The sequence below is a fragment of the Anser brachyrhynchus genome, assembly GCF_964034855.1.
Source record: "Anser brachyrhynchus genome assembly, chromosome: 8".
NCBI classification, from domain to species: Eukaryota; Metazoa; Chordata; class Aves; order Anseriformes; family Anatidae; genus Anser; species Anser brachyrhynchus.
The window spans coordinates 3,344,517-3,368,597 of record NC_137702.1 but is presented as its reverse complement, the minus strand read 5'-3'; the positions used below and the strand labels follow the sequence as shown (position 1 = coordinate 3,368,597).

Sequence of the window (24,081 nt, the reverse complement as noted above, 5' to 3'; positions counted from 1 at the left end):
GGAGCAGGCGAAGACCATATATGTTTGGCATATATATACTTATACAGACTCATGAATACAAGTACAGTAAATTAAACTAACACACCCACTCAGACTTCCATCTGTGTTTTATGCCACAAGTCCCTTTATTTTCTTTTTTATTTAGCAATTAACTTTTCCACTTATTCTGTATTTAAAAGCTGCCATAAGATGAAAATAGACTAAGTCTGATTTTCTTCTGTTGCGCTCTAAATAACATTCAGAGGAGAATCAGACCTGGATTATGAAATCTGTGTTTCCTAAAAACGCCAGGTATGACTGTGATTTGGACCACAGTGGGACGTGCAGAATAGTAAGGAACACTTTAAAACCCCACCTGGGCTACCCAGCCGTTGTGTTCTGGCTGTTCTTGTTTATTCCTTGCTCGGAGCAGATGGATAGAAAGAGGCAGGGAATGGGGAGGATCCTTGGCTCCATTCCCTATTCACCGGCCAGCACAGCTGAGACAGGCTGGGGGACAGAGTAATTTGTTGCTGCCCTGCACCACGGAGGAAGCAGAGGAGAGCTGGGACTCCGAGGTGTCCTTAAAGGTTGGCACTGCCACACGAAGTGCTGAAATCTGGTGCTCAGTGCAGCGGTCCCCGATATTCATTCCCTCGTGGGAGCAATGCTGAGGAAAGCCGTGCAAGGCAGCAGCATCCTCCCTGGGCTCTGCCCGTGGTAGCTTCAGCTTTAACTTTTTAATTTCCTGCATCCCTGAGCAACACAGGAGGGGAAGCTGAGGACTGGGGACCACTAAATGTGTTAAAACTCATTAGGTATGAAACAGAAGACCTTTAAAACTAGCCAAGAGCCTCAAACATGGGTGCCAAAAATTAAACACCTAATTCTATACTTAGTCATTTAGTTCCTGCCTCACAGTTGTGCATATACAACATGCTATCTCATAGGTGGCCTGATTTTCGCAGGCACCGGGCACCTACAATGCTAACTGAAGTGTTGAGATTGCTTACCTAAGAGTGAGAGCTGTAGAGTCGGATGTAAATTTTTCTGGGTGATTAAACCCGAGTTCCCTTGCTTTCACTCTCGGCTCCTGAAAGGAACTTCGATAGAATGACCAGCATTGTAACATATGGCTTAGCGAGGGGGAAAAAAGAAAAATGAGTATTAGAAATGGATGGACTAAAGAATACGCAGGATATATCAGGCACATTAACCAAACATATGGTGCTAAATGAGATATTTTTTTTTTAAATTGCAAAAAAATTGACATTCCTGGCAGTCTCAAGGATAATGTGACATGGCTGTGATAAATTTAGAAGAATGGGACATATTTTGGCTTGTTCTTGGAAACCTTTCTCTTGCATGCTGACTGTATTTCTTCTTTTATTAACCCATTCAAAGAATGTTTGAATTTTGCTGCTAGAGCACCATGCTAGCGCAACATAAAATGTGAATGATGCTAATTGCTTTGCACTGCCTAACTTTCTGTCATACCCTCCCCTCTTAAAGGACAAAACATGCTTTGGAAATGAGCTGGCAAGCTCATCTCATTCTTTCTCTTGGTCAATATTAAGTGATGTAATTAAGCTCCTGTTTGCATATTCTTCTGAACTAGGAGGCAGCCATTTTTTTCTTGAGATCTGATGGATATGATCACTCACGAGAAAATGTGTCATTACAAACCTCAAACAAAATAAAAACATGGTAGAGTTGGACCGTTCCAAACCAACACATTTCAGAATATACTGAAATAAAAAAATTAGCAGTAGTAATAACGATGGCAATCAGAACAATAACAAACAAATATAATAAAAGTGGCAACCAATTATCAGTGCTTCAGTTTGGCTTTCCACTCAATTCTACACATAGCGTTACGTCAAAATCTCTACTTTAACATGCCAACAGCTGTCTCAACTTTATAAAATCCATCCCCGTACGAGCGTGGCACTGCTCAGCACTGCCCCAGTTCAAGGTCATGCACCAGTTTTGTTGCAGCGCCTCGAGTTTCAGTGCTTAGACACAACCACAGGAACTCGGTGCAGCTTTAAACCACATCCCACTGGTCCCTCTGCCCCTTCCCCAAGCCCTACATCCATGAGCTCTGTTCGGGTCCTGCCGTGCCCTGCGGGCACCCTGCTGGCAGGCTCTGCAGTCCTCCCCGTCAGCCTCATGCCGCCACGCAGGAGCGCTGCACGACGTCGCCGCTCGAGCAGCTAGCAGCAGGCGTCTTTTACTGGGGTAATCCCTCGGCACAAACGGCGGCTTGTTCTGTCCGTGATATTTCGCACTCAGAGGGATGGAGCCTGCTACATTAAAACCTGCCCTGGAGGCATCCCTAGCCTTCCACGGCCCAACTCATCAGAGATGTATCCATGGCCTTGCTGCCAGCAACGTAGCTCCTCCACCACCAGCAACGCAAATGGTGGCACTGGCCCTTGATTTCGTGCCTAGGGCTGGGGGTCACACTCATTTGGTGTTTCCCTCCCCAGTTCCTCTATCATAAGGACATCTGGTGCAACAGCACCTTTACTTCTGAGTATCCTTGTTCTGGTATGGCCACGGGAACAAAGAGCAGTAATAAAATTACATCCCAGCAAGCTGTTGAGCAGAAACACAGCAGGCTGTATTGGAGTATGTCATTGAAATACCTTAGTTCAACCTCAACCCTCATGCTTTTGTCTGTACCCCAAAATCTTTCAGAGCAATACAGAAAACAAACAAACAAACATTTTTCTTACGCAATATTCTGTCAGTTCCAAACTATTATTTTTAAAAGATTATGTATGTAGCTTTTCTGGCTGTTAGGAAACAACCATCACAACAGCAAACCCGTGTAGCCAACAATTTCAAGACAGAAAGCTGTAACTACAGCACTGTACCTCTAACCATTCTCTTACTTTATTTAACTTTCTGAAATATAAACTGCAAAACCTCACTGAAACCATTAAGACCCCAGCAGTATAGTGTATAAAGTACAAGAAGGCTCCTGCTTATTGCAATCAAGATCCCAGGGACTATAAAACTAGTGTTATTAAATATAAAGTTAATAATATTGTCTAGAGATAATATTGTCCAGACCCTTCTCTTCCATTTTTAACAATTAAATTCTATAAAATACAGAGTTGGAAATAAGATTGAATGACTTTGCTGGTGGAAGTTTAACTTCCACATTATCTTAGTTTTTGCTTTCTCACCTGAAACCTCAGCAATTCTGCAACTTTGTTTTGCTATATCCCTATGGATATGCAAAATGTGTGATGTGTATATATCGGAAATTATATATTTTCCAAGTATGTGCAGATAGTCAGAACATCCATATGCCGCTACATCTATAAAAATATAGTTAATAATACAGACACACATACATCATCATCTATATGCTGCAGTATCCTTTTATCTAAGCATAAATCATACATAATAAAAACTCTGATTTTAAGAGCCTATGTATTCATTCCTTTAATTTCTTTGATACCACATAGAAGCTCAAAGGACCACGGGCTTGATAGGATATCAACAAGAGTTATTCTCATAGAATATAACAAAATGGCCATATCGGCATTACACCATTTCTGCCTGTCCATGGGAGAGGTTTCACCCAATGGCAACTTAACTCTGATTTTCATTGGAAGCCTTTGATATAGTTCAAGGGCATAATAACAACTCTGAAATAATTCCACTGTGGCTTCTAATATAAAGACAAAAATACCATTCACCCTTTAAAAATTTTTGAAAGCAAAAGGGAACCACATAAATGTATTACTTTCAAATACCTTTGAAGTCAAGAGAGTAAGGAAGGGCAGAGTTTGGACTCTGCAAACTTCATTCTCTAGTTGTGCCTTGAGTCTTGCAGCACATTTAAAAGATCCATTTTCAACAATCTACTGAACCAGTAAGTGAAAGACAGAATTCATAAAAAGCCTGTAAAAATCCAAATGCTCCAGCTATTACACATTTCTAAAAATAAAGCAGAGTAGGTTTCAGTAGCAATAATAAGCTGCATCTTATCCATATTTCAGATTTAAAAGAAAAATATGGCTGCCTTCTAGTACTCATTGCTCACAGCAAACCATGGCCACTTCTGCCTCAAAAAAGACCATAAATAAAAGTGAGCTTTCAGCTTGCTGTTGTATTCAATTTCATTTGTCCTTTAAGTTTATCTAGCTGCTTCTGCACCCACTTTCACAATGCATAGGCTGTCGTTCCATGACCTAGCATTATTAAATTGCACTTATCAATCATTCTTGCCAGGAATGCCATCGCCAACTACATTAAAGAAGTCAGAGAAGTCTGGTTTCAGCAGTCCCTCGCCTTCGCAGACCTCCTCCCTTGGAACGGCTTTCACACAGCACCATCGACCTGTCATTACAGGACCCAGAGGTGAGGCTTAACCCAAGAGCCCCCAGGCAGCTTAAACGTTAGCTCCAGCACCCACTGCCCCAGCGCTTTTCCACGGAAAGTCATCACCACGTGTGACACATCCCGTGAGAGGCCGTGCTTCAAAAGCTCGATAACCTGGAGGTTTTAGTTGTCAAGACCTGTGTTTGGTTTTGCGAGGCTGGGCTGTTTGGTAAAACTCCTGATGACAATTCAGCAGTTGCTAAGGTGGAAATGCTGGTTTCTGGGGGCTTGGGGTTTTATTTGAAGAGGGTTGGGAAAGGGACAGAATATATTACATAGAGTGTCTTCTGCTTGTTTCAATGCATAACATAGATTCAGTCTAACTGCTTGAGATAGGGACTCATCATTCACTTCTGAACCATGCCTGTCTTTCAACACTGCTGCTTTGTTTCTGCGAGTCATTTAGTGCTTGTGTTGTTGGTATTGGTGTGCTGAAGAACCACCTTGTTATTGGACTCCTTTGAAGTTGGTTCCTGCAATGCTTTGGCTGGTTTTCTTCACAGTACTCTTCCAACTGGCTTTCCAAGTAACAGAGGTGTTCTTTGGGTCTAGATGTGCTTATAAATTTTTGTTAGAAAAAATGCACTTGCATTAACCTAGAAAACTAAATGCAGTACTCAGTTCTCATTTGAAAAGGAACACACTTGGGCATAGTAACATACAACAACGAATGAATCATCTTACAAACCTCTTTGGAAAACATAAGGATGAACCTTTGTGACACGTTTCTGCTATGAAATTTTGTTTTATTTAAAGAAGATTATTAAGAAATTTGTCAAATGGTGAAGAATAAAAAGACATTAGCAATTCACGCTAGAAATTATTTTGAAATGTCTGCTTGGCATAAGTGTGGTTTTACTGAGAGCAACATAAACCACGAGTAGCCTCTTCACACAGTGCCAGGTGATGTGGTGTGAAGTAGTGGGATTGCACTAAGTTGAAATGAGGTCAGAACTGGACTTCATGGTTATTTGAGCTTTGTTAAATCTACTAAATGTATTTTGATTTGTTGTGGTTAATCCCATAAAAATTATTTATTACCTTGAGAGAGACACGCCTAGATCCTCAGAAGATATTTAGGTATCTAAGTTCTGTGCTTATTTCCATTGGATTTTGGATCTGAGCTATCTGGCAAATATATCATCTTTTAAAAGCCTTGATAATTGATGATATAAGTAGGAATAATACGAATGTTCCATTAACATTATATGCAGTGCACATCAGCTGACACTGAATTCCTCTCTTTTAGAAGTTCAGCCTTTCAGATTTGAATTGTCAATTGATTAGTTAATAGGTCCTTTCTTTATTTTGCTGTTTTACCTCACATCATTTTTAAGACCATTAAACACCTTTGTCTGCCCCTATTTAGACCCTCTCTTGGATTTTTGTGTGATTTAGACAGGAAATGTGTCACTATTGAGATCTTGTTTAAATCCCATCTACAGTCTGTTTTCACAAGACTTTTTCTGTGCACCTGGAGTTACCAATCATATGTGTGAGAAGAACATTCAAAGACTGTCAGAATTTGAAATAGCAAATACAACGATTCCTTTTCCCAAATTTTGTTTGTTTGGATGTCTCCATAAAAAATAACATATTTTCTAATTATCATGGTATCTAATAGGTTAAGCAAAAACTGTTCTTCTGCAACATCTGTTAGGAGTGTCTTCTTCTCTTTTATACTTGTTCACAAACAAAGTCTTAAAGACTTTCAGGAAAAATCCCTCTGAATCCATCCATGGATTCTTAAGTGTCATCATCCTTGAAAAATTTTGTTCCAGACTTCATTCTTTGTTCTTTGCTGGACATGCCTCTTCGGTATTCTTATTCCACAGCACATTGGCTGTGTTTATTTCTCTTCTACAACACTCATTGTGTTAGTAAAGGGTAATATGCTGAGACAGATTATTTTCTGCAAATCCAGCTTTGTTCTGTTCTATTGTCCTATTCCCTTCAGTGTACTATAGGAGAGTAAGCAGAAGAGAGAAGCTTTTCAGGTATCAAAAGTGGCAAAGTAAAGAGCATAATGCAATCATATAAGAAGATACAACCTTTGAGCAATTCATATACACCCTTAGTTATTGGAACTTGTAGCTTTTTGCAGAAATAATGGATATAATGTAGTACACACATGTTGCATTCTCTTTGGATACATATGCATTATGTAAATGGTTGATGGCAGGTCATTCTGAATGGTCTTCAGAAAGTTAAAAGCTGGATTTGATCTTCATTCTGCAGAGATTCTCTGCATTTTGGAGAAAGGAAAGTCATGAATAAGTAGGTCACTGTCAGAGTAAGCTCCTGAGCCAACTGAGTGATTAGAAGTTTCAGTCTCCTTCTGATGTTCGTATGTGCAAGTTTATCACTTGGATGTGTACATGGAATGAGTTTGTAAAGCATGATCAAAATAGACAGTAGAGAAGAAGCTGTAGACTATTCATGGCAGGTGTTGTCATTGACAACCAGTGATTTATAACTTCTGAGGAATACTCCTGAATCTTTCCCACACTTCCAAACATTCCTTAGAACACGGTACATGTCTTAAACTGGGGATATCCCATGATACTGAATGCTCTTCCCGATGATACCCACAATGAGTCGCTTTGGAGACAAAACTTTCTTGGAGAAGGAGTAGATCCTTAAGAGGATTTCTTTGCTGTAAGGTGCTCCATTCAATGAACCAGTTGGAAAACCTCTGTTCTCATGAAATTGTCTGTGCTGTACTGTGTTGTGGAGGGCTGTGCACTAGTTTCCTATCTGCATTGGTGCTGCTGCCAGTACCCAACCCAGCTGGGCAGTAGCCAGCAGAGAGGATCTGAGCTGGCTGACCAAAGGACCAGATGTGCAGTGAGTGCTGGCAAATGGATGCCAATGCTTCAGTGACTCCTCAGTAGTTCCAACAGATGGTGGTAAGATCCAAGTTTCTTTGGTGATAAGCTAGCAAAGTGATTCATGGAGCCTCACTTGATGATGGCAGTTTTTTGGGCATGACTCTATGAATGCACCATATGTCTTCTCTGGACCGGTGTGGTTAGGATTCAGTGCCTGGCAGATGGTAAATTGATCACCTATAGGGTGGCTTTAGCACTACTATCAGTTTTAGAATGTATTTCAAAGCCTTGAAAATTCAAGCAGTTAGATCTCTGTCTCCTACACAGCATACTTTTGATACCTTCAAGACAGATTACTTGGTGGTCAGTTTCTCACCACAGTATTCTAGTATTGCAAAGCCATCATGTATTGCTGGCACCTTACAAAGTTTCCCAGACATTAGCTTGCTTGAACTCTTTACTAGACAGTGAAGGATTTAAATACTATGGGTGACAGCAGTATTTACATAAGTGGTTTTAGGTTTCCATGTATTGCTACTTACACTCCAGTGACTTTATATCTGGAGCTGGCTGAAACGTTAAATTGACCACGATCTTGTAAAGCCAGGATATACAGCAGCCTGTGCTGCAGAGCATTCATGCATTTCCACAGAATATGACAACATAGATCCTGCAAGCCAAAAAGCAAGGAAGAAAAGGCAAGGAAAGGAAAAAAAAAAAAAGAATGAGATGGTATGTTAGGAAGATAAATGAAGGAGAAACACTATTACAAAGCACAGAAATAAAGCACAAAGTGAAGAACCCGAGGAACTGAGAGTATGAGCAGAAAGAGAAGGGATGAAAGTCAACTAGTAGACTAGTTCCCATTATATTAATTTCCTCCATAATAAGCATTGCTGTTGAGATTTTTATCAAGATGAGGCCTACCAGGGAGATTGGACAGGATGGTTCGCTCTGTTAGTGCCTAAGTGGCAAAAACTTGATGCCACATATCTGGGAAGACATTGTGCCCTTCAAAATTCTCCTAGGGTCACCAAAATATCAGTGTCTGTTAGCTGTCCTGTCGGGCAACTTCAGGTGAATAAAAGTGATAATTCCTGCTAATTCCAGAGCTAGATAGTGTGAAAGGATGTTTCGTAACATACTATTCTGTTCAACTATCCATGGTTGCGCCTCGAAGCTGTCAGCTGTCAAACTACATAACATACATAACCTCCTACTTCCCGTTGACTTTTGACAAAAAGAAAGCGGTGCAAGTTCATTCTGAGCCAGACACCTCAGATCAAGGGATGTTAATGTTAATATAAGACAGCCAAGAGAGGAAGAGCCACACCACAAGGGTAGGAATGTATATGGCAGTTGGGTAGAAACCAAAATAGCATCACAGTGACCAACAGGTGAGGCAACCCAGCCACAGTGCAAAGCGACACTCCGATTTACAGTGTCAGGGTACGGGGAGGGCTCACCTGTCAGCTAGCTGACTGCATAGGTGAAGATTTTGATTTTTTCCTTTCATTCGCTTTCAAATAATATGAATCTTAAAGAACAGCAGTTTCCTAACAGATGGCCTCAAGGTCAGGGTTAGTAATTACCAGATGCCCTACCCAAACTTCCATCTACTCCCATATCCTACGCAGGGGAGGACAGAGAGGAAGGCTTGCAAATGGTTAAAGCTTCAGCTAAACAAAAGTCAGGAACCGTGTAATTAAAACTCTACCTTTGTTGTATTGTAAAGAGTTAGCCTGTGACATAGGAAATATTTAAAGGAGCAGGCTGTTCAGCTAATTTGTGTGTGAGTGAACTGCTTAGACAGTCCTATCCTAAATTAACTGTAAGGCCACCCACTGAGATTGCCTCATAAAGGGCCATGATTGCTCAGCTTCGTTTTGTATAACCGTTCAATAATTACTAGATAAATGCATAACTAAAAGCTCTATTACACTAATAATTTGTACTGAGATAGATGTGTGGGACACCATGCTGGGTTAATTTGTCATCCCTGCAGCAAACTTCTAAAGAGGGCTCTTTTGCAGAGGAATTGTGTTAATATGTTGCTCCAGTGAGGACATGTTAGAGCAACAAGATGACTTGGTCGCTTAATCTCCTAAAGAGGCAAAATGCCTGGAGGGTAAGTGCCAGAAAGAAGAATGGGGGGTGATTAACACAGTGGACCCAGATTTAAACTCATCCTGACAAAAGGAGCTGATCTAACTGAGCAAAAGAATGAGAAAAGGGGAGTGTTAAAAATACTAATAGGATTTCATGCATCCCTAAAAAATAATATAAAAATAAAGTGCTGCGGGACCAAAGTATTTTACCCATGCTTTTACTGATTCAGTGTTCAGTTTCTTTGCTCTCTTTGATGTTATCCATGAAGTTAAACTATATGCTTTAAACAGTGCAGTGAACTATAATATTTTTATCTCTGCTTTATGCTAAATTCTTTTAGCTTCAGACACACACAAAAAGCACATTATTGCTTTAAATATGGAACCCATGTTTAAGCATGAGAGCTCTGGATTTTCAACCTCCTCTATTGACAGAACCATAAATCATGTTAAAGTTAAGTGAATTACTGTAGCGTGGAACTATAGCTTTAACAATGTTTATGTAGTATCAGCTTACCATCTACAGAATGAAAGGGGAAAAAAACACTGATATTAGAAATGGGAATGTGGAGTCCTATTAACTTAACAGCAATATATCACTCCAAAGTCACAGATTCCATTACCATGCCCTTTTTAGTATCAAAGCAGAATTATATCATCACACACATAAAGGTTGTGGTTTTTAAGAGAATTTACATTTCTATTGTAAACTTATCAACTGCATTTCATTATTAGAGAGACATGATATATTCTCCTAGCAGTAGTTTTTATCATATATATGTGAATACATCATATGTATTAAAAACAATAACAATATGCAAAAGTTGCCAGAATTTGATGTGAAATAGGAATTCTACGAATAGGCTAAATATAAATTTTTTTCACCTCAACCTTCCATATTGGAAGAGAGGAATGCTTTCTATAGGTACAATTTTTATTTCTATACCTGTGATCAGTTCTGCAGTACTGTGATCACCCAAAGGTAGAAGAATTTTAACATGTTTTAAAAGAGTCTGCTCAAAATAGCGAAGTTAACTGGCCCTCTGCCTATGCCAGAATCTGAAACCAGCACTCAGTTCAGCTCTACAGGTTTTCGAAAGCAGCTTGTAATACTCACAATCCAGAGTAATACTCACAATAAATCCCGAGCCCAAACACAGCTTTAAGCATATTTTCCTTTTGCTAGGAACTCCGTGGGCAAAATGTCCTTCTGCCTCCCACTTGCTACTGCAAAATCTCTTACAGAGAGAGTATTTCCTGAGCAACAGGCCCAGGTGCCTTACACCATTCTGGTCTTCAGAGCAACAAAAAGGGGCTGACAGCCAGCCCTGACTTGGAGTTACCATGGATCTGTTTTTTCAGCAGTGCTTAGCCGCCCACCCGCACTTGACTTCAGGAGCTGAGAGATGAACATTCTGCAATTCAGTCCCTCTTCTTGATGTCCATGGGCAGGAACAGATCCTCCATCCATCACATTTAGGGTATTTGAATCTCTCTTGCATTGGTCAGCTAATTATATTTTGAATATTTCAGCTATGTCTACCGACACAACGTGGAAGTAATTGTCAGTGATACCTCAATCTTACCCATGCTCAGAGGGTAAGGCCTATTTTCATTCTCACTCCTCATGATTTCTGAGTGTTGTCACTGCAAATACGGGCATGCAAGACAGGATCCGTTTGAATTTAGCTTATCCATTGTCCTGATAGACATGTCACTAAAAAGCCACTTTGCAGCATTACAGGACTTAAGTCATGCATAAGTTTTCCACTGATCTGAATTCCCTTCGAAGGTCTGGTCCTAGACTGGTCAGTCTTACGCTCAGCAGCTCAGTGTGTAAGTAGAGGCAAGTCCTTGCTACACTGAATACAAGATTGCTCTACATTTATCACCCTAAAGTCTATTCCTAATGGGCAGTAAGAAAAATGGGGACTTTCAGAAACCTTTGAAAGAGTTACGGGGACACAGCTCCCATTGAAATTGAAAAGCAGTTAATGAATTCTCCCAGGACCTCTGCAAATCCCAGCCCAAGTTTCTTAATTATTTTTTACTTGTTTGGGTAACTGCTTTCATCACAAAAATCTCTGGGCTTAAAGCTATTGTTTTAGGCTTCCATTCTTTACCTCTTGTATTGTATTATACACAGAAGTGTAAGTTCCTTTCAACAAATTTGGATTATTGCCAGATCTCCTTATTAAAAAGTCACTCTTCATATTTCCGATAAACACAGCTGTTTCATGGTGTTTGAAAGCATTTCACATCAGCCAGCATGGTGGCTTAGCCAATTAGTACTCTAATATGGTCAATTTTGAGAATAAGTACCTTTGGGGTACAAAGGGTGGGATACATCTTGCATAATTTGAACTGGCACTTGCATCACTTAAATGCTAGGAGAAAGCTTACAGCATGCAGGGAGTTAAAGCAACCTAGAAGCCTGAAGTAGAAATCTCTAGCAGAACAAACTGTTCTATAACATTTCCAGGGAAATGACTTTTAAAAAAATACTTTCTTAATTGTAATGAAGCCAATTATAATGGACTCAAAAACAACCTGATAAAAATGATCCTGTTTCATTATGATTATAATGTTACTATTTCTAGGAAGATTGATCAATGTTTAATGAGCTATTAGTAAACTTAATTATCACTTTATGCAGGAGGTATCTGAGCATTGTGCCCTAGCGAAGCCAATCCACTGTCAGTCTGATCTGATGGACCAGTCCTTGTGCCTGGGAAGGAGCAGTGGTTTTGCTTCCCCAGACCACTAATTCCTTGGACAGGTGAGGAGTGCAGGGTCTTTTCCTGAGTGAGAAAAGAGCGACACGAAACGACCCTTTTAAAGACTTCAAACAACTTTATGAAGAAAGAAATTTCATCCAGTCATCTGGGCTTGAAGGGGCTGGCAAGGCTTTTTGGAAGAGGAGCTGGAAGGCGCATGGATCGATACCTCTCTCCCATATGTTGGGCTGGTGGGGAAATCTGAGCACTGCAGGTGTGACCACAAAGTCCCTTTACCACATCAGCGAGTGCTCCCAGGAAGAAAGGATCTCTTGTGTCTTTACTAGAACTGCTCTTTTGTTCCAGGGGAAGGGCCTGAGTACTGTATACCTGAAGAAAACTATAAGCTGTTTAAAATCAGCTGATTCTTTATTACCTGATCATTCACTTGAATACAATATATAACTTTGTGTCTTATTCTTTTGCCTTATAGACGTGAAGAACTAGCCTAATCAATGAATGTGACTTAATTTATTAGTTAGTTAGTTTGTTATTGGCTGCTACAAGAAGGGGAAAGACATGACTGGCCTTCATAATCAAATGTTAGAATTTAGCTTGCTGAAAAATCCTCTTACTTCTATGCTGCACAGCACCACAAACTCATAAAACACCCAAAAATCCAGTATAGCATGCAACAGCTGTACCGCATAATTACTTGGCCCAATAGCAGTAGTTTTAGAATACTGGTATATCTGTTGCAGGACACCATACATTATCATCTCATTTCCAATAAAAAGTCTGCGATGTTTCAGATGAGCTTCAATGGAATTAGAATCATGTGTGCTCTGAAATATTTATTCTTGCCTTGAGATGGAAGGATAATTCCTGCCGCCTCGCCCTCCCCCTCCAATAACAGATTTAATAACACCCGGTAGTCTGACTCCTCCATACCTACAGCAGGTAGAAGTGAACTTGTGATTTGGAATAGGCATATTTTCATAGGCAGTAGAACTTGTATTTTATGTCATTTAGTGAGGTCAATAATAAAATATAAATGTCACGGGCTGAAAGACGCCATGAGAAATATGGTTTGGCAGCATGGAGCTGCTTAGCGATACATAAATAATAAGTCAATAAGTAAATAAATAATGGACAAAGACCTGTTTTATCTTCCATTTGAAGAGCTCAAAGAATTTACAGTCACTGATTGAGACTTGTAATATCCCATCAGAAACACATAAAGTAGCTGTAGCCCCTTCCTACATGCAGAAAAACTTGCATCACTCTAAGCATGATTATCAGAAGCACTTTATAATGTTTATTACACATTCCTGTATTTGTGACTAAAGTGTCTTGACTATGATCACTTGCCCCTTTTAGAGGTAAATACACTTCAACAAAGAGATGATGCTGTAGTTAAGAAGTGGGTCTGTCAGTTGAACCAGTCTGATATGTTTGGGTAAAGTTCTCAGAAATGTTAGATAGATAGGTAAAATGTTCCCAGGAAATGAGGATTTTTTTGAGACTTTACATGTAGTCCTTTACTTCTTTGGGATCACATTAGTAAATTTCAAACTTCTCTTCTGAAAACTAAGCATAAGATATAGGAATTTCAAATTTACCACTGATTAATAGGCATCATTTAAATGAACCCCTGATGTTTCAGGATGTAGGGGTGTTTCTTTAACACTAACTCTGAGCAAGCCCTACCTGAAAGCAGATCAGGTTTTGGTTTTGTGCTTTCTCATTTCTTGGGATCCTCTCACAGAATTAGATGAAAGCTGATGCCAATAGCCACAATCATATGCTTTCATGCAATCTCTGATGGGGTTGTGTGAGCCATGGCAATTAAATTAAGATTGCAAAGCTAAATACCTGGCAAATACAGAAGGGCTGGGGAAAAAAAAAAAAAAGGCATATAGAAATGACTTATGAAGAGTCAGATGGTATAATGGGGACAGTAGGAAACGAGAGAAAAATGTGGACTTCTGGGGAATGCTTTAAGAGTAAGGGAAATAGCAACATGAATGTGAAGTCTCCACTCCCTCACATTGTTTAACTGATTAAAAATATTTGTGAGGATCCATGCATTTGGAAACATAGTTGTGTTATGCACCCAGAACTTGTTTGAAAGGCTGTTTTTACGTACACTGCAGTTAGTGACAACAACCCAGCTATCAGAGTAATGGTGTATATAAAGACCAGCAGTTCCTAGACTTCAGCATTTAATTCCCTTTCTCTAGTATAAGGCAGGCCCACTTGCAGTGTTGATCAGTTTAATAGTAGTACATTCTTCCTCTTACCAAGCATCCCTTCCTATGGCCACTTGAGAAACTTGGTATTTCCCATCAGAGACTGCAAAAATGAACCTGTTGGAGATCCTTGTTCCATTAGTCACTTACGTCAATCCATCTATGTTGAGAAAATGAACCCTAGATGTCATTATATGGCACATGCTGATGCCTATTCAGTCTTGTTTCCTTCCCCTAGTCTTTCCTATGATCATCAGGAAGCCCTTTGAGGCTGTGCTGAGGAGCTGGCCAAGACTCAGAAGAGGAACCACTTTCTCCTTCTTGCGGCACCTTACCTTCCTGAATTATTGTTAATATTTCTGCATTCGTTTTGCTTCTCTCTGTCTTTGGGACTATCACTGAAAAATGCTTTCCACTCTGTTTTCTACCCTGACATGCTGAACAGGTCAAAGGCACCAAATACTCACTACTTATATGCCTACAAAGACTTCTGCTTTCTAAATTATCTTGTGCAGAACCATACCTTGGAAAAGTTAGATACAGCATAGTCTCAGGCCTAGTTTTGAATTTCCACATATTCCCTGGTACAATTTTTTAATCCTTCTTGTTCGATAGAAAATAGTACTTCTATCTCCTTTTCACCCAGCAGAAGAAAGGGAATGAGTTTGTTCCCAGATGTGTACAAAGTACAGGGCAGTTACTTAACAATTTTATGTAGTATTGACAGACCTGATGCTAAAATGATTTTTCTTTTTAATAAATGATAAAAAAACCTGATATATTTTTTACTTAATTATATGTTCTCCACAGAAACCTTCCCTCCTCACTTTTATCTTCATCATTCATCTTTCATTTGGCACAGAAGAAAAGGGGAAATACGAAAGGAGATATGAGGGAAGAGAAGAAAATTTTGTTTTGTATCAAACAAAGAGCAGAAACGTACACTCATGAAAATGATGTTGTAATCATCAAAATGCTTACCACCAACTTCTGTTGGATAAATATTCATGGCAAAATATTTTGACAAGCTCTAAAATTACAGTTGCTACTGGGAGAAGATGATGATGCATTCATATCTGTAAAATGGTTATGACATAAGTGTCATTAAAGCAGTTACACCTCAGGGGGGTGGTGTGAGTGAGATCAGAGGCTGGCACTTCGGGTGGAAACCATCTTATTGAAGGGAAGCACTTGGCCTGGAGATACCTACCTCCGAGGCAGCACCAGTGGGCTCCCATACCACTGGAGAGCCAGGCAGGATGGGCACTGAAGTCTAGGAGCAGCTCCTCTAACCAAAGGCAGTGGTCTACCTCTGGTTGAGGAGAATGGCTCCTTAGAGTCCGTTACTTCTGCTTAGTTCTCCACTGGTACTAAGATAATTAGCTTAGATTAGCCCCATGGTAGATACCTATATTTAATAAGGTGAATCCCACGTTGTTTTTACCCTTAACAGAAAAATTCAAAGTTACAGCATCTCTGGGGCTTGGGGACAGGAAAATAACCTTCATTTCTTCCTTTGAGGGTTTGGATTCTTTTTCTGAAGAGTTGTTAAATACACTATAATTTAAGGTGCGAACTCTTAACAAAACATGTTTGTCTCAAAGTGAGTAAGAAGTAATTAATTGTGTTGGCAAAAAAAAAAAAAAAGAGAGAGAGATAGAGATAAGCACAGATGTGCAGACAGGCTGAGCAGGCTGGGCACACAGGTGTTTGCCTTGGCCATGGAGCAGCTCCGAACATTTCCCTAGCAAGGAGCACGGGATGTGCTTCTTCACGTTGCCTTCTCCCGAGTGCAGCACCGCAACGCTACGGCGGCTGTGGGAAGATGTTTCCAGCCCGCACGCCGCAGAACCTAGCCGTTGCAGGACAGGTACGGCCCATGCTATCAGCGAGTTTCACTGGGCACACAGCTTCTGTGGTCAGCCAGCTGGAGGCTGTGTGCTTACTTTCGGTTCCTCATCTTTACGCTTTCTCTTAGCGACATTTTCCTGTTGCACGAGACGCGGCTCACACCGCTCGTTCCTGTGTTTCTCTTTCTGTTTTAAACAGTCTTCAGGGGAGCAGGCTGGGAGGGCTCACGGGGCTAGCAGCGGTACAGGGGGGCTTTCCACAGCAGGGATGAGAGCTTCGCATTCATCCCATATCAGCATCCCAGGCATGAGAGCAGCTCTTTTTGGTGGTGGTGTCAAAGCAATCATTCCTGTGCAGTTGGGGATAAAGAAGTGCAGAGAAGTGCTGCCCAGCCAACCCTTAATGAATGTTTATAGGATAATGCAGTAGGATTCCTTGCTGCTGTCTCTGAGGACGTGTTTTATCCACATCTTCAGGCTCTGATTTTGCTAATGGTTTAATAACGCTTAGAGCAAAATTATAGTAAAGTGTCATGTTATTAAACTGGTGATGAGCAAGACTAAGAAGCAGATTTCAGTTTTTATTTATCTGAGGCTTTTTCGTAACATTCATTGTGAAATGAGTGTTCGCTTGTTTATATTTGATTTTGGTTAACTTTCCTGCATCTCTCCAATTTTTCCAGAAGTGCCAAAGGCTTTTGTTTTCCGCTTGTATATTTAACTTACTTCAAAGCCAACAAAAGAGTTTCTGTAGGATATTACATGCCTTGCTTAGCCTTTATCTAATCGGGTGTGTGTGGTGTACAAGTATAGTAAATGCACATGGACACCCCTGAAAGAGTACTAGAATAGCATGCAAGGGAGCAACAGGGATACAATGATCGCTGTTCGGTGAGAAATAAGCGATGATTTACAGATGAGCTTGTGCTCAGCCAGATCAATTGGCCATTCTAAAGAAAAAGCAAATTCTCATTTTAGAGGGGAGAGGGAGAATACATAGCACTGTGAATGGCAGCAGTTGCTACCTCACGGTGACAACTAACAGTGGAAAGTACTGTGAGCTAACAAGGGTCCAGCCCAATCTATCTTGAATGGCAAAGGTGTCACGTAAGGTAGGAGAGCATAAGTCTGTCTTCAGCTGCACTTATAGTACTGCTGGAATCGACTGAAGGAAAATTTGTCATTGCCAATGAGCTTGTGTGCATTACACCTTTACACCTTCACTCCAGTACATTTCCAGCTATCTTTTTCACAGCCGGCTCGTTGGCCTATAAATTCACCAAATTAAACACCATCCGTGAATGCAAGCAGGAGGCTTGTTGAAGATTTGAGCCTAACATTATTCAGGAGAAATGTAAATGTAATTTTCAAAACGATCTTGCCACTTTGTGCATGTTCATTAGATGAAAACAGATTACTTAAAATAAATGTTCCTAAACCGAGGTAGAAAAAAACCAACAACAAGAAGTGTTGGTGCATCTTTAAATTACCAGCCATTTATAGTACAATATAAAATGGATTCATATGTGCAAATCCAAGCTACACAAAATGTCAATTAAATCAACCCTAATTTCCCAAATACATTTTTTATTGCCTGATTGATCAGGGCTGCTCTTAAGGTGATGAATAGTTTTCGCTTCACAAAGGACTGCTGATTCCTTTATACACGTCCACTGAAAACAGAGAAAATCCTTTAAAATGTCTAGCTCCATTTGCTTTCATGATCTAGATGAAGTGAGTGTAGGACACAATGTGGTCTAATATATTAATTGTGAAGATCAGATGTATAAACAATACTGTACATTTAAAAAAAGACTAAAAGTAAAACTACAGTAGATTTAAACTGTTTTCTTTTCCAAAGGCAAAACTCTATATAACTTCTTTGTTTTCTTTCCTATAGCAAGTCCACATGCAACACCATCGACTCTTCATTTTCCAACATCACCCATTATTCAACAGCCTGGGCCATACTTCTCACACCCAGCAATCCGCTATCATCCTCAGGAGACTCTGAAAGAGTTTGTCCAACTTGTCTGCCCCGACGCTGGTCAGCAGGCTGGACAGGTGGGGTTCCTAAATGTAAGGAAGCTGTTTTTATTTCTTCAGAAGTGTTTGTCCTATGTAAAATTAACCATGGGCTTATGGGATTATTTTAACAGCATGTTGCTCACAGGAACACACCTTGAATAGCGGTTGGAAGAAAAAAAAATGCTGCTTTTGCAAAAATATTTAAAAAAACAACAAAAACCTCCCCAAAAAACCACTCGACCACATTGTGGTGAAATCAACTTAAACTGTCAGAGAAGGCAGTGATGCAGTGACCTTTTGGGTCCCTCCACAAATGACTTTGCTGCATGCATTGTAACCCTAGTAGAACGAGGGTTAACAAAATATGAAGGCAGAATAATTTTTATTAATTATTTTTGAAGTTCAGGGGAGAGCGGGGGGGAAGGAGCAGGAAAAGGGAGGGTGAGAAACAGATGTTTCAGATCAGCTAAGTTCATTAAAAAAAAAAATACTGCCTTATAGCACTTTAGATCAAGTTGACCAGTACTTGAACTCAAGATGTTAAAAGTACAGTTTATTATGGTTTGTTATTTCTGTAAGCAGTTATCTTTTCCCCTTATCTCTATGAAAAATTAAGCAGAGTTCCAAAGCTTCAAATAACCATTTTCATTTTTTTAATCAAATAAAGTGAATCATCTTGCTATTATTGAAATAGCATTCCGGTCAAATACAGAATTTATAAATTTTATGTAAATCATATCTAAAATAATGCTCTGAATATTTCATGAAATGTAATGCCTGTAACTTTTTCCAGCCAATGAAGTAATAACTGGCAAAATTACTGTTTCTTTCCTGACATACATACGATTGAAAGTGTTAATGAGAATTAGTTTAATTATTAGCATCTAATTTATTACACTTATTTAATAAGCTATATTGTCCTCAGTGCTTTCCTTTCCCTAGCAGAAGAACTGGCTCTACTTATTCCAGCCAGTACTGGCTTTGAATAATGTCTGCAATATGTTAGCAGATACATTTATGTCTAGACAACAAATCAATATAGTGCTTTTCTTTTTCCTTGAGTATTCATTTGCTTAATTTATCCCAAACCATTCAGCATTATGAACTGTTAGCACACTCACAATGAACATACAGCAGGGGTCTTCTTGGCAGGAAAGGGACCTAATTGTGAGACAAGATAGTGTTTGAGAGATGTCACTAATATATTAGTTTATTAATGGTACTGGATGTTGGAAAAATAAATATCCCTGAAGGATTGCTTCTTACTGCAAACACTAGTAACTGCAGTCTTTGAAGTCGGTGGGAGTGCTGTTAAGTTAAATGCAGATGAAGTTGAGTCTTATTTATGCCCTAAACCATTTTTGCTCTAGCACAAGTGTGATTTGCACCTACACGACTTTAAGGCTTTTTGTCAGTGCCAAAGCAGGTGAAATGAAAGTAAGGTCCCAAGTGTTTGCCAGTATGAGTATTTTGTCCCCAGTAATTCAGGCTAATGGAAACCCTAACAGGAATTAAAATATTATTTTCTTTAGCAGTACTTAGAATATGGATCTCTATTTAAAGCTGAGCTTTTATCATCAATGGAAAAGCGAATGCTCAGTGCCAGAAGAACTGCAGTGAGATCAATTTGTAGAGTGCTGTCGAAAGTGATCTCATCATTTTTGTCACTAAAATGGAACACCTGATTCACAGGCTGTCCTATTTTCTCTTTATGATGGCATTTGGCATCTCTCTGTATGGTTTTCAAGTGTCCAGGCTGTATTAAAATGTAAACTTAACAAGTTGGAAGGGGGAAGGGGGGCATTGTTTTTTAAGCCTGTTTCTTGATTTTGTGATACTTGAAAATGTTTTTACATATGGACAGTTTTTTCTGGTGATGAATTGAAAGACAACACCTGTGTAGCTAGGCCTCTTCCACCTGTGACTGACCACATCCCAGACTAAATACATGGAGGGATTTTTCCTAATATGCAAAATGAAGCAGCTCTAAGTTCAGCTGTTTCTCCACAGAACTGTAATGGCAACTAAACTGAGCTACACCATTGCTAACTCAAAAGGGATGTGGGAGTGCAGTTACTTTAATATATACTCATTCATTTTTCCTGTAATAAGATATCAGCATGACTTTTAAGACCACCAGAAATGCTTATTTTTTCTTTTAATGAGCAGTATCTTTAAGAAATTTACACTCAAGTCCTAGGCACTGATATCCTAAGGGTATAGCAGAGTCACGAATCCGGGACATGCAAGGGATTGAAAATACTGCTTAAACCCTCGCTGAGCATGAGTTAGTGGCTGCAGGAAATGTAAAGAATGGTAGAATTTAATCCAGAACAACCCAGACCAGTTGCAGGAGGATAAAAGTTTAAAAATGAAAATTTCCTTAGTTTCACAAGATTCACAGGGCTTGAAACAAAATTCCTTGAAACCAACGGAGAATTAGACACAGCACTTTCTTTGCCATCTCTTTTCTTAAGTAATTGTAAATATAGTGCACATAGTTTGAAACTGGACTGTTATTACCGGAGGTTCCTAATAGCTGGTTTTTAGTATAATTTTTGTCTGTTTGCTTGTTTTTTGGCAGCCCAATGGTAGCAGCCAAGGCAAGGTGCACAATCCATTCCTTCCTACCCCAATGTTGCCACCACCACCTCCGCCACCAATGGCTAGGCCTGTGCCTCTGCCAGTGCCAGACACAAAACCTCCAACTACATCAACAGAAGGAGGGGCCACCTCTCCCACTTCTCCAAGTAAGTATAGATGCAGCGGGAACCAAGGGCTACCAGCAGTGCACAGTGTGCTGCTTCATCGTGTATCTCCTGGTCAGAGATGAGGACTGGACTAGTGCTGAGGACATAGGAGAGCTCTGATCTGTATAGGATTGACAAAATTCTTAGCGTGTGTTATATTAATGAGAGTTAGCCGAAGGTTGTAGCTTTATTTCTTATTTTGTTGGCATTTCACATAACTACATATAAGAGAAATCAAGGCCAGTAGCTAGGTTTTGACACAGACCTGGGACCTTTGGGATCTTCTCTGCTGTCATGAGGAGGCAATTTGGTATCTCAAGACAGGCTTTTGGGGATAGATTCTGCATGGACGTCAGACAGCCTCACAGAAAGCAACACTGCTTATACATACTGGGCTAAACTAACAACTCTTTTGAGTTCTCTTCATTTATAGTTCTTTTGGGAATAAGTCTTCTTAGATTAACCCAGACGTCTTTCCCGTATTACTTGGTTCCCGAGCCCTGCATTTTGGGCAAGAAGCTATGGTATTTCTTAGGCCCAGGGAGAAAGCTTTCATCCTCTCTCCACCACCCACACGGCTCCCATATGTATTTTGTGTAGCCACAAGTCAAATATACAAATTCCTGGATACACACTTGGGGATACCACTTTGGACTCACTCTGCTGGGAAACAAATGCGATTCAGCTGGGTTTGATGCTTTAAAAAAGTCTGGATGTTCAGGGAGTTAATTGTGAAATGATTTAATGAAGCTATGCTCAAACTGACATTTAAAAACAAAAGGGAAGCTTTCAATGCTTTAATGGCAACTGTAGGGGACTTGTTCCACAGTGAAGGGAGTCCAAATAACATCCACAAACAAAAATCAATCTAATCGAAAGAGCAAATCCCTTTGTGTGCTTTTCAAGCTTATTATTTAAATGCTATATGCAACCGCTGCTTGATGTACAAAGAGGTATTGGCTATTCAGAACATGTGAAGCCAAAAACTTCTAAATCTTTATATACTGTTCAGGAGATTTGCACAGGTTCCATGGGGCATTTTTAAAATCTGGTAGTTCTTAGAGTTTTGCATTTCCTTCTGCTATGTGAAAGTACACAATTGCAAACTAAGCAAGATGCTCCAGCTTGCTTAAACGGGGTTTTAGTATGAGACAGTCTGGTAAGATTGTGAATGTGATCTTCTAGAATTAGGACTTCTAGAACTGATCAGCAAATTTTTGTTGAACCAAGAAGTTGATTCATTCCCTCCCCTCCACTTCTCTTTCTGACCTAAGCCCAACACTTGTGCTATCAGGAAGTTTTGACGCTTTCTGACGGGAGATATCATCTTTTAAGTCCTATCAATAAGATTCAGCAGTGGAATCTAAAAGGTTAATGTTTAGTCATAGTTATCAGTGAATATAGTCAGCAATGCCTTACTATTTCCTGGTCTTCAGAACTGGGAAAAACGAAACTAGGTCAATGTATATGTGTCATCACAGTTGTGACTCAGTTTACTGGCAGCGTGTGGTGTCTAAACGAAAAAAATTCCCAACATCATTTCAGCAGTAATCTTAATACTTATATTTTGTGGTACTGCGATCATGTAAACAAGCTAAATACGTGTTTGGCCTGATTTTCAGCTGGCATCGCACTTGGCATTTGTCCACAGAAGTTAGCAGAACACCACCGATCGGTATCGGCTCCGGCTGGTCACCGTGGCTGAGTGTTCAGCAGACAGCTGCCACATTAATTGGGAATCAAGGTTTCTCAAGAGCAGCTAGTTAATGGTATTTAAACAAAAGATTAGGAAAATAATTACTGTTTGTTAATTAGCTACGCTGATATCTAAACATATAGCTCTGTACATATTCAAGCATGCATCTTCCTTTTGGTAAGAAACAAGGGTTTTGAATAACAGTGAATTGAGTTGTAAAGAAGCATATAATTTAATTTAGGGACAAATTTTACAGAAAAGTAGATTGTAGGGAATGCTTTCTAAGAAAGGAATCGCATATATACTAAAGCCAGTGGAAGTGGCTGGCCACATAAAGAGTAAGGCAAAGTGAAGTTCCTAGCATTTCAGTGAAAGTTTACCAGAAGGGTCCACTGGGCATCGCTTAGTATGTCAGTCAGTACCAACCTCCCGTTTGTGCCAGTGTTTATTTTTTTCTTAACCAAATATTAGCCTACAAATAGCAAGCGCAGATTCACCAGAGTTTCATAAAAGCTGCACAAAAAGGTACCTTCCATGGTGACGAACTGCTTGAGTGCACTTTTTCGGGGAGTGTCGCTGGGTTATGGCTGACTGCCCTGCAGAGCTTTAGGATATTGGAAAGTCACTTACGCAACAAAGACAGGAGTGATTGTTAGATTTTGGCCAGACTCTTTCCTTAGCTGTGTGGAGGAGAATGAACCCCCCCACACCCCCCAAGGAAATGGAGTGAAAGGGGTTGGCATTTGCTCCATTCTCCTTCCCTTTTTTGGTCGAGCAGAAAGCCCTCTGCAGAAACAAAATGCAGTAACGGCCCTACCAAAAACTGGAATATGGCCCTCCTGAGGGGTGCAGGAGCCAGGAGCAGCTGTTCAATACAGCGTGGCCTCCTGGGAACGAGAGCTAAAAATCACAACAAGGTGGTTAATGATTCTCAGAGCAATAGTGAAACTCTCCAGCTGTGACATTAACCAAAACATGAACATTAGTGCTGTCCAAGGAAGGAAGAGCCCCTGGAGATGCACCCCGGGGATTTGCCACTACTGGGTGGCCAGGCATGCTCTGGGAGTTGAAAATTTCAGCTGCAGATCCTATCCCTTTGGAAAGCCAGCATTTTGCTCAGTGAGATGACACAATGGAGATGGGATTCATGAAGTTTAGGAGGGTTCGTTTTTCCTCCATAAAAAGACTTTTCAATAGAACACATCCTTGATATCAGACACAGCCCCAAAATTGCTATCTTATTTCAGATCTTGTCTCAATTTTGTTCTGTTGGTGACCTATAACAAAAACAAAACAATATTTTTCTCAAACTAGACAGTTTTCTGGGCTTAATATCTCATTGCCCAAAGAAAACACCACCTCCACTATATGCCAGTTGGACTTTATCATAACTGAATCTGAATGTTAGAATCTGTGGCCTTCATTCAGATGCAGAGTCTAAGATACTGTCATCCTGTACACCATCATTT

The 24,081-nt window shown here is 40.0% G+C and overlaps 1 protein-coding gene across 50 annotated transcripts in view; it reads left to right on the top strand.

The window, feature by feature from the left end:
• Positions 1–24,081, top strand: part of NFIA (nuclear factor I A) — a 352,158-nt gene that overhangs the window by 294,442 nt on the left and 33,635 nt on the right. For 20 of the 50 annotated variants that reach the window (XM_080603150.1, XM_080603165.1, XM_080603192.1 and 17 more), the window contains 3 exons: positions 4,231–4,359; positions 18,039–18,217; positions 20,751–20,916. In XM_080603150.1, coding sequence (XP_080459276.1) covers positions 4,231–4,359; positions 18,039–18,217; positions 20,751–20,916 — 474 coding nt within the window. The remainder of the gene's footprint in view (positions 1–4,230; positions 4,360–18,038; positions 18,218–20,750; positions 20,917–24,081) is intronic. The other 30 variants (XM_080603181.1, XM_080603195.1, XM_080603155.1 and 27 more) reach the window with 3 other exon arrangements.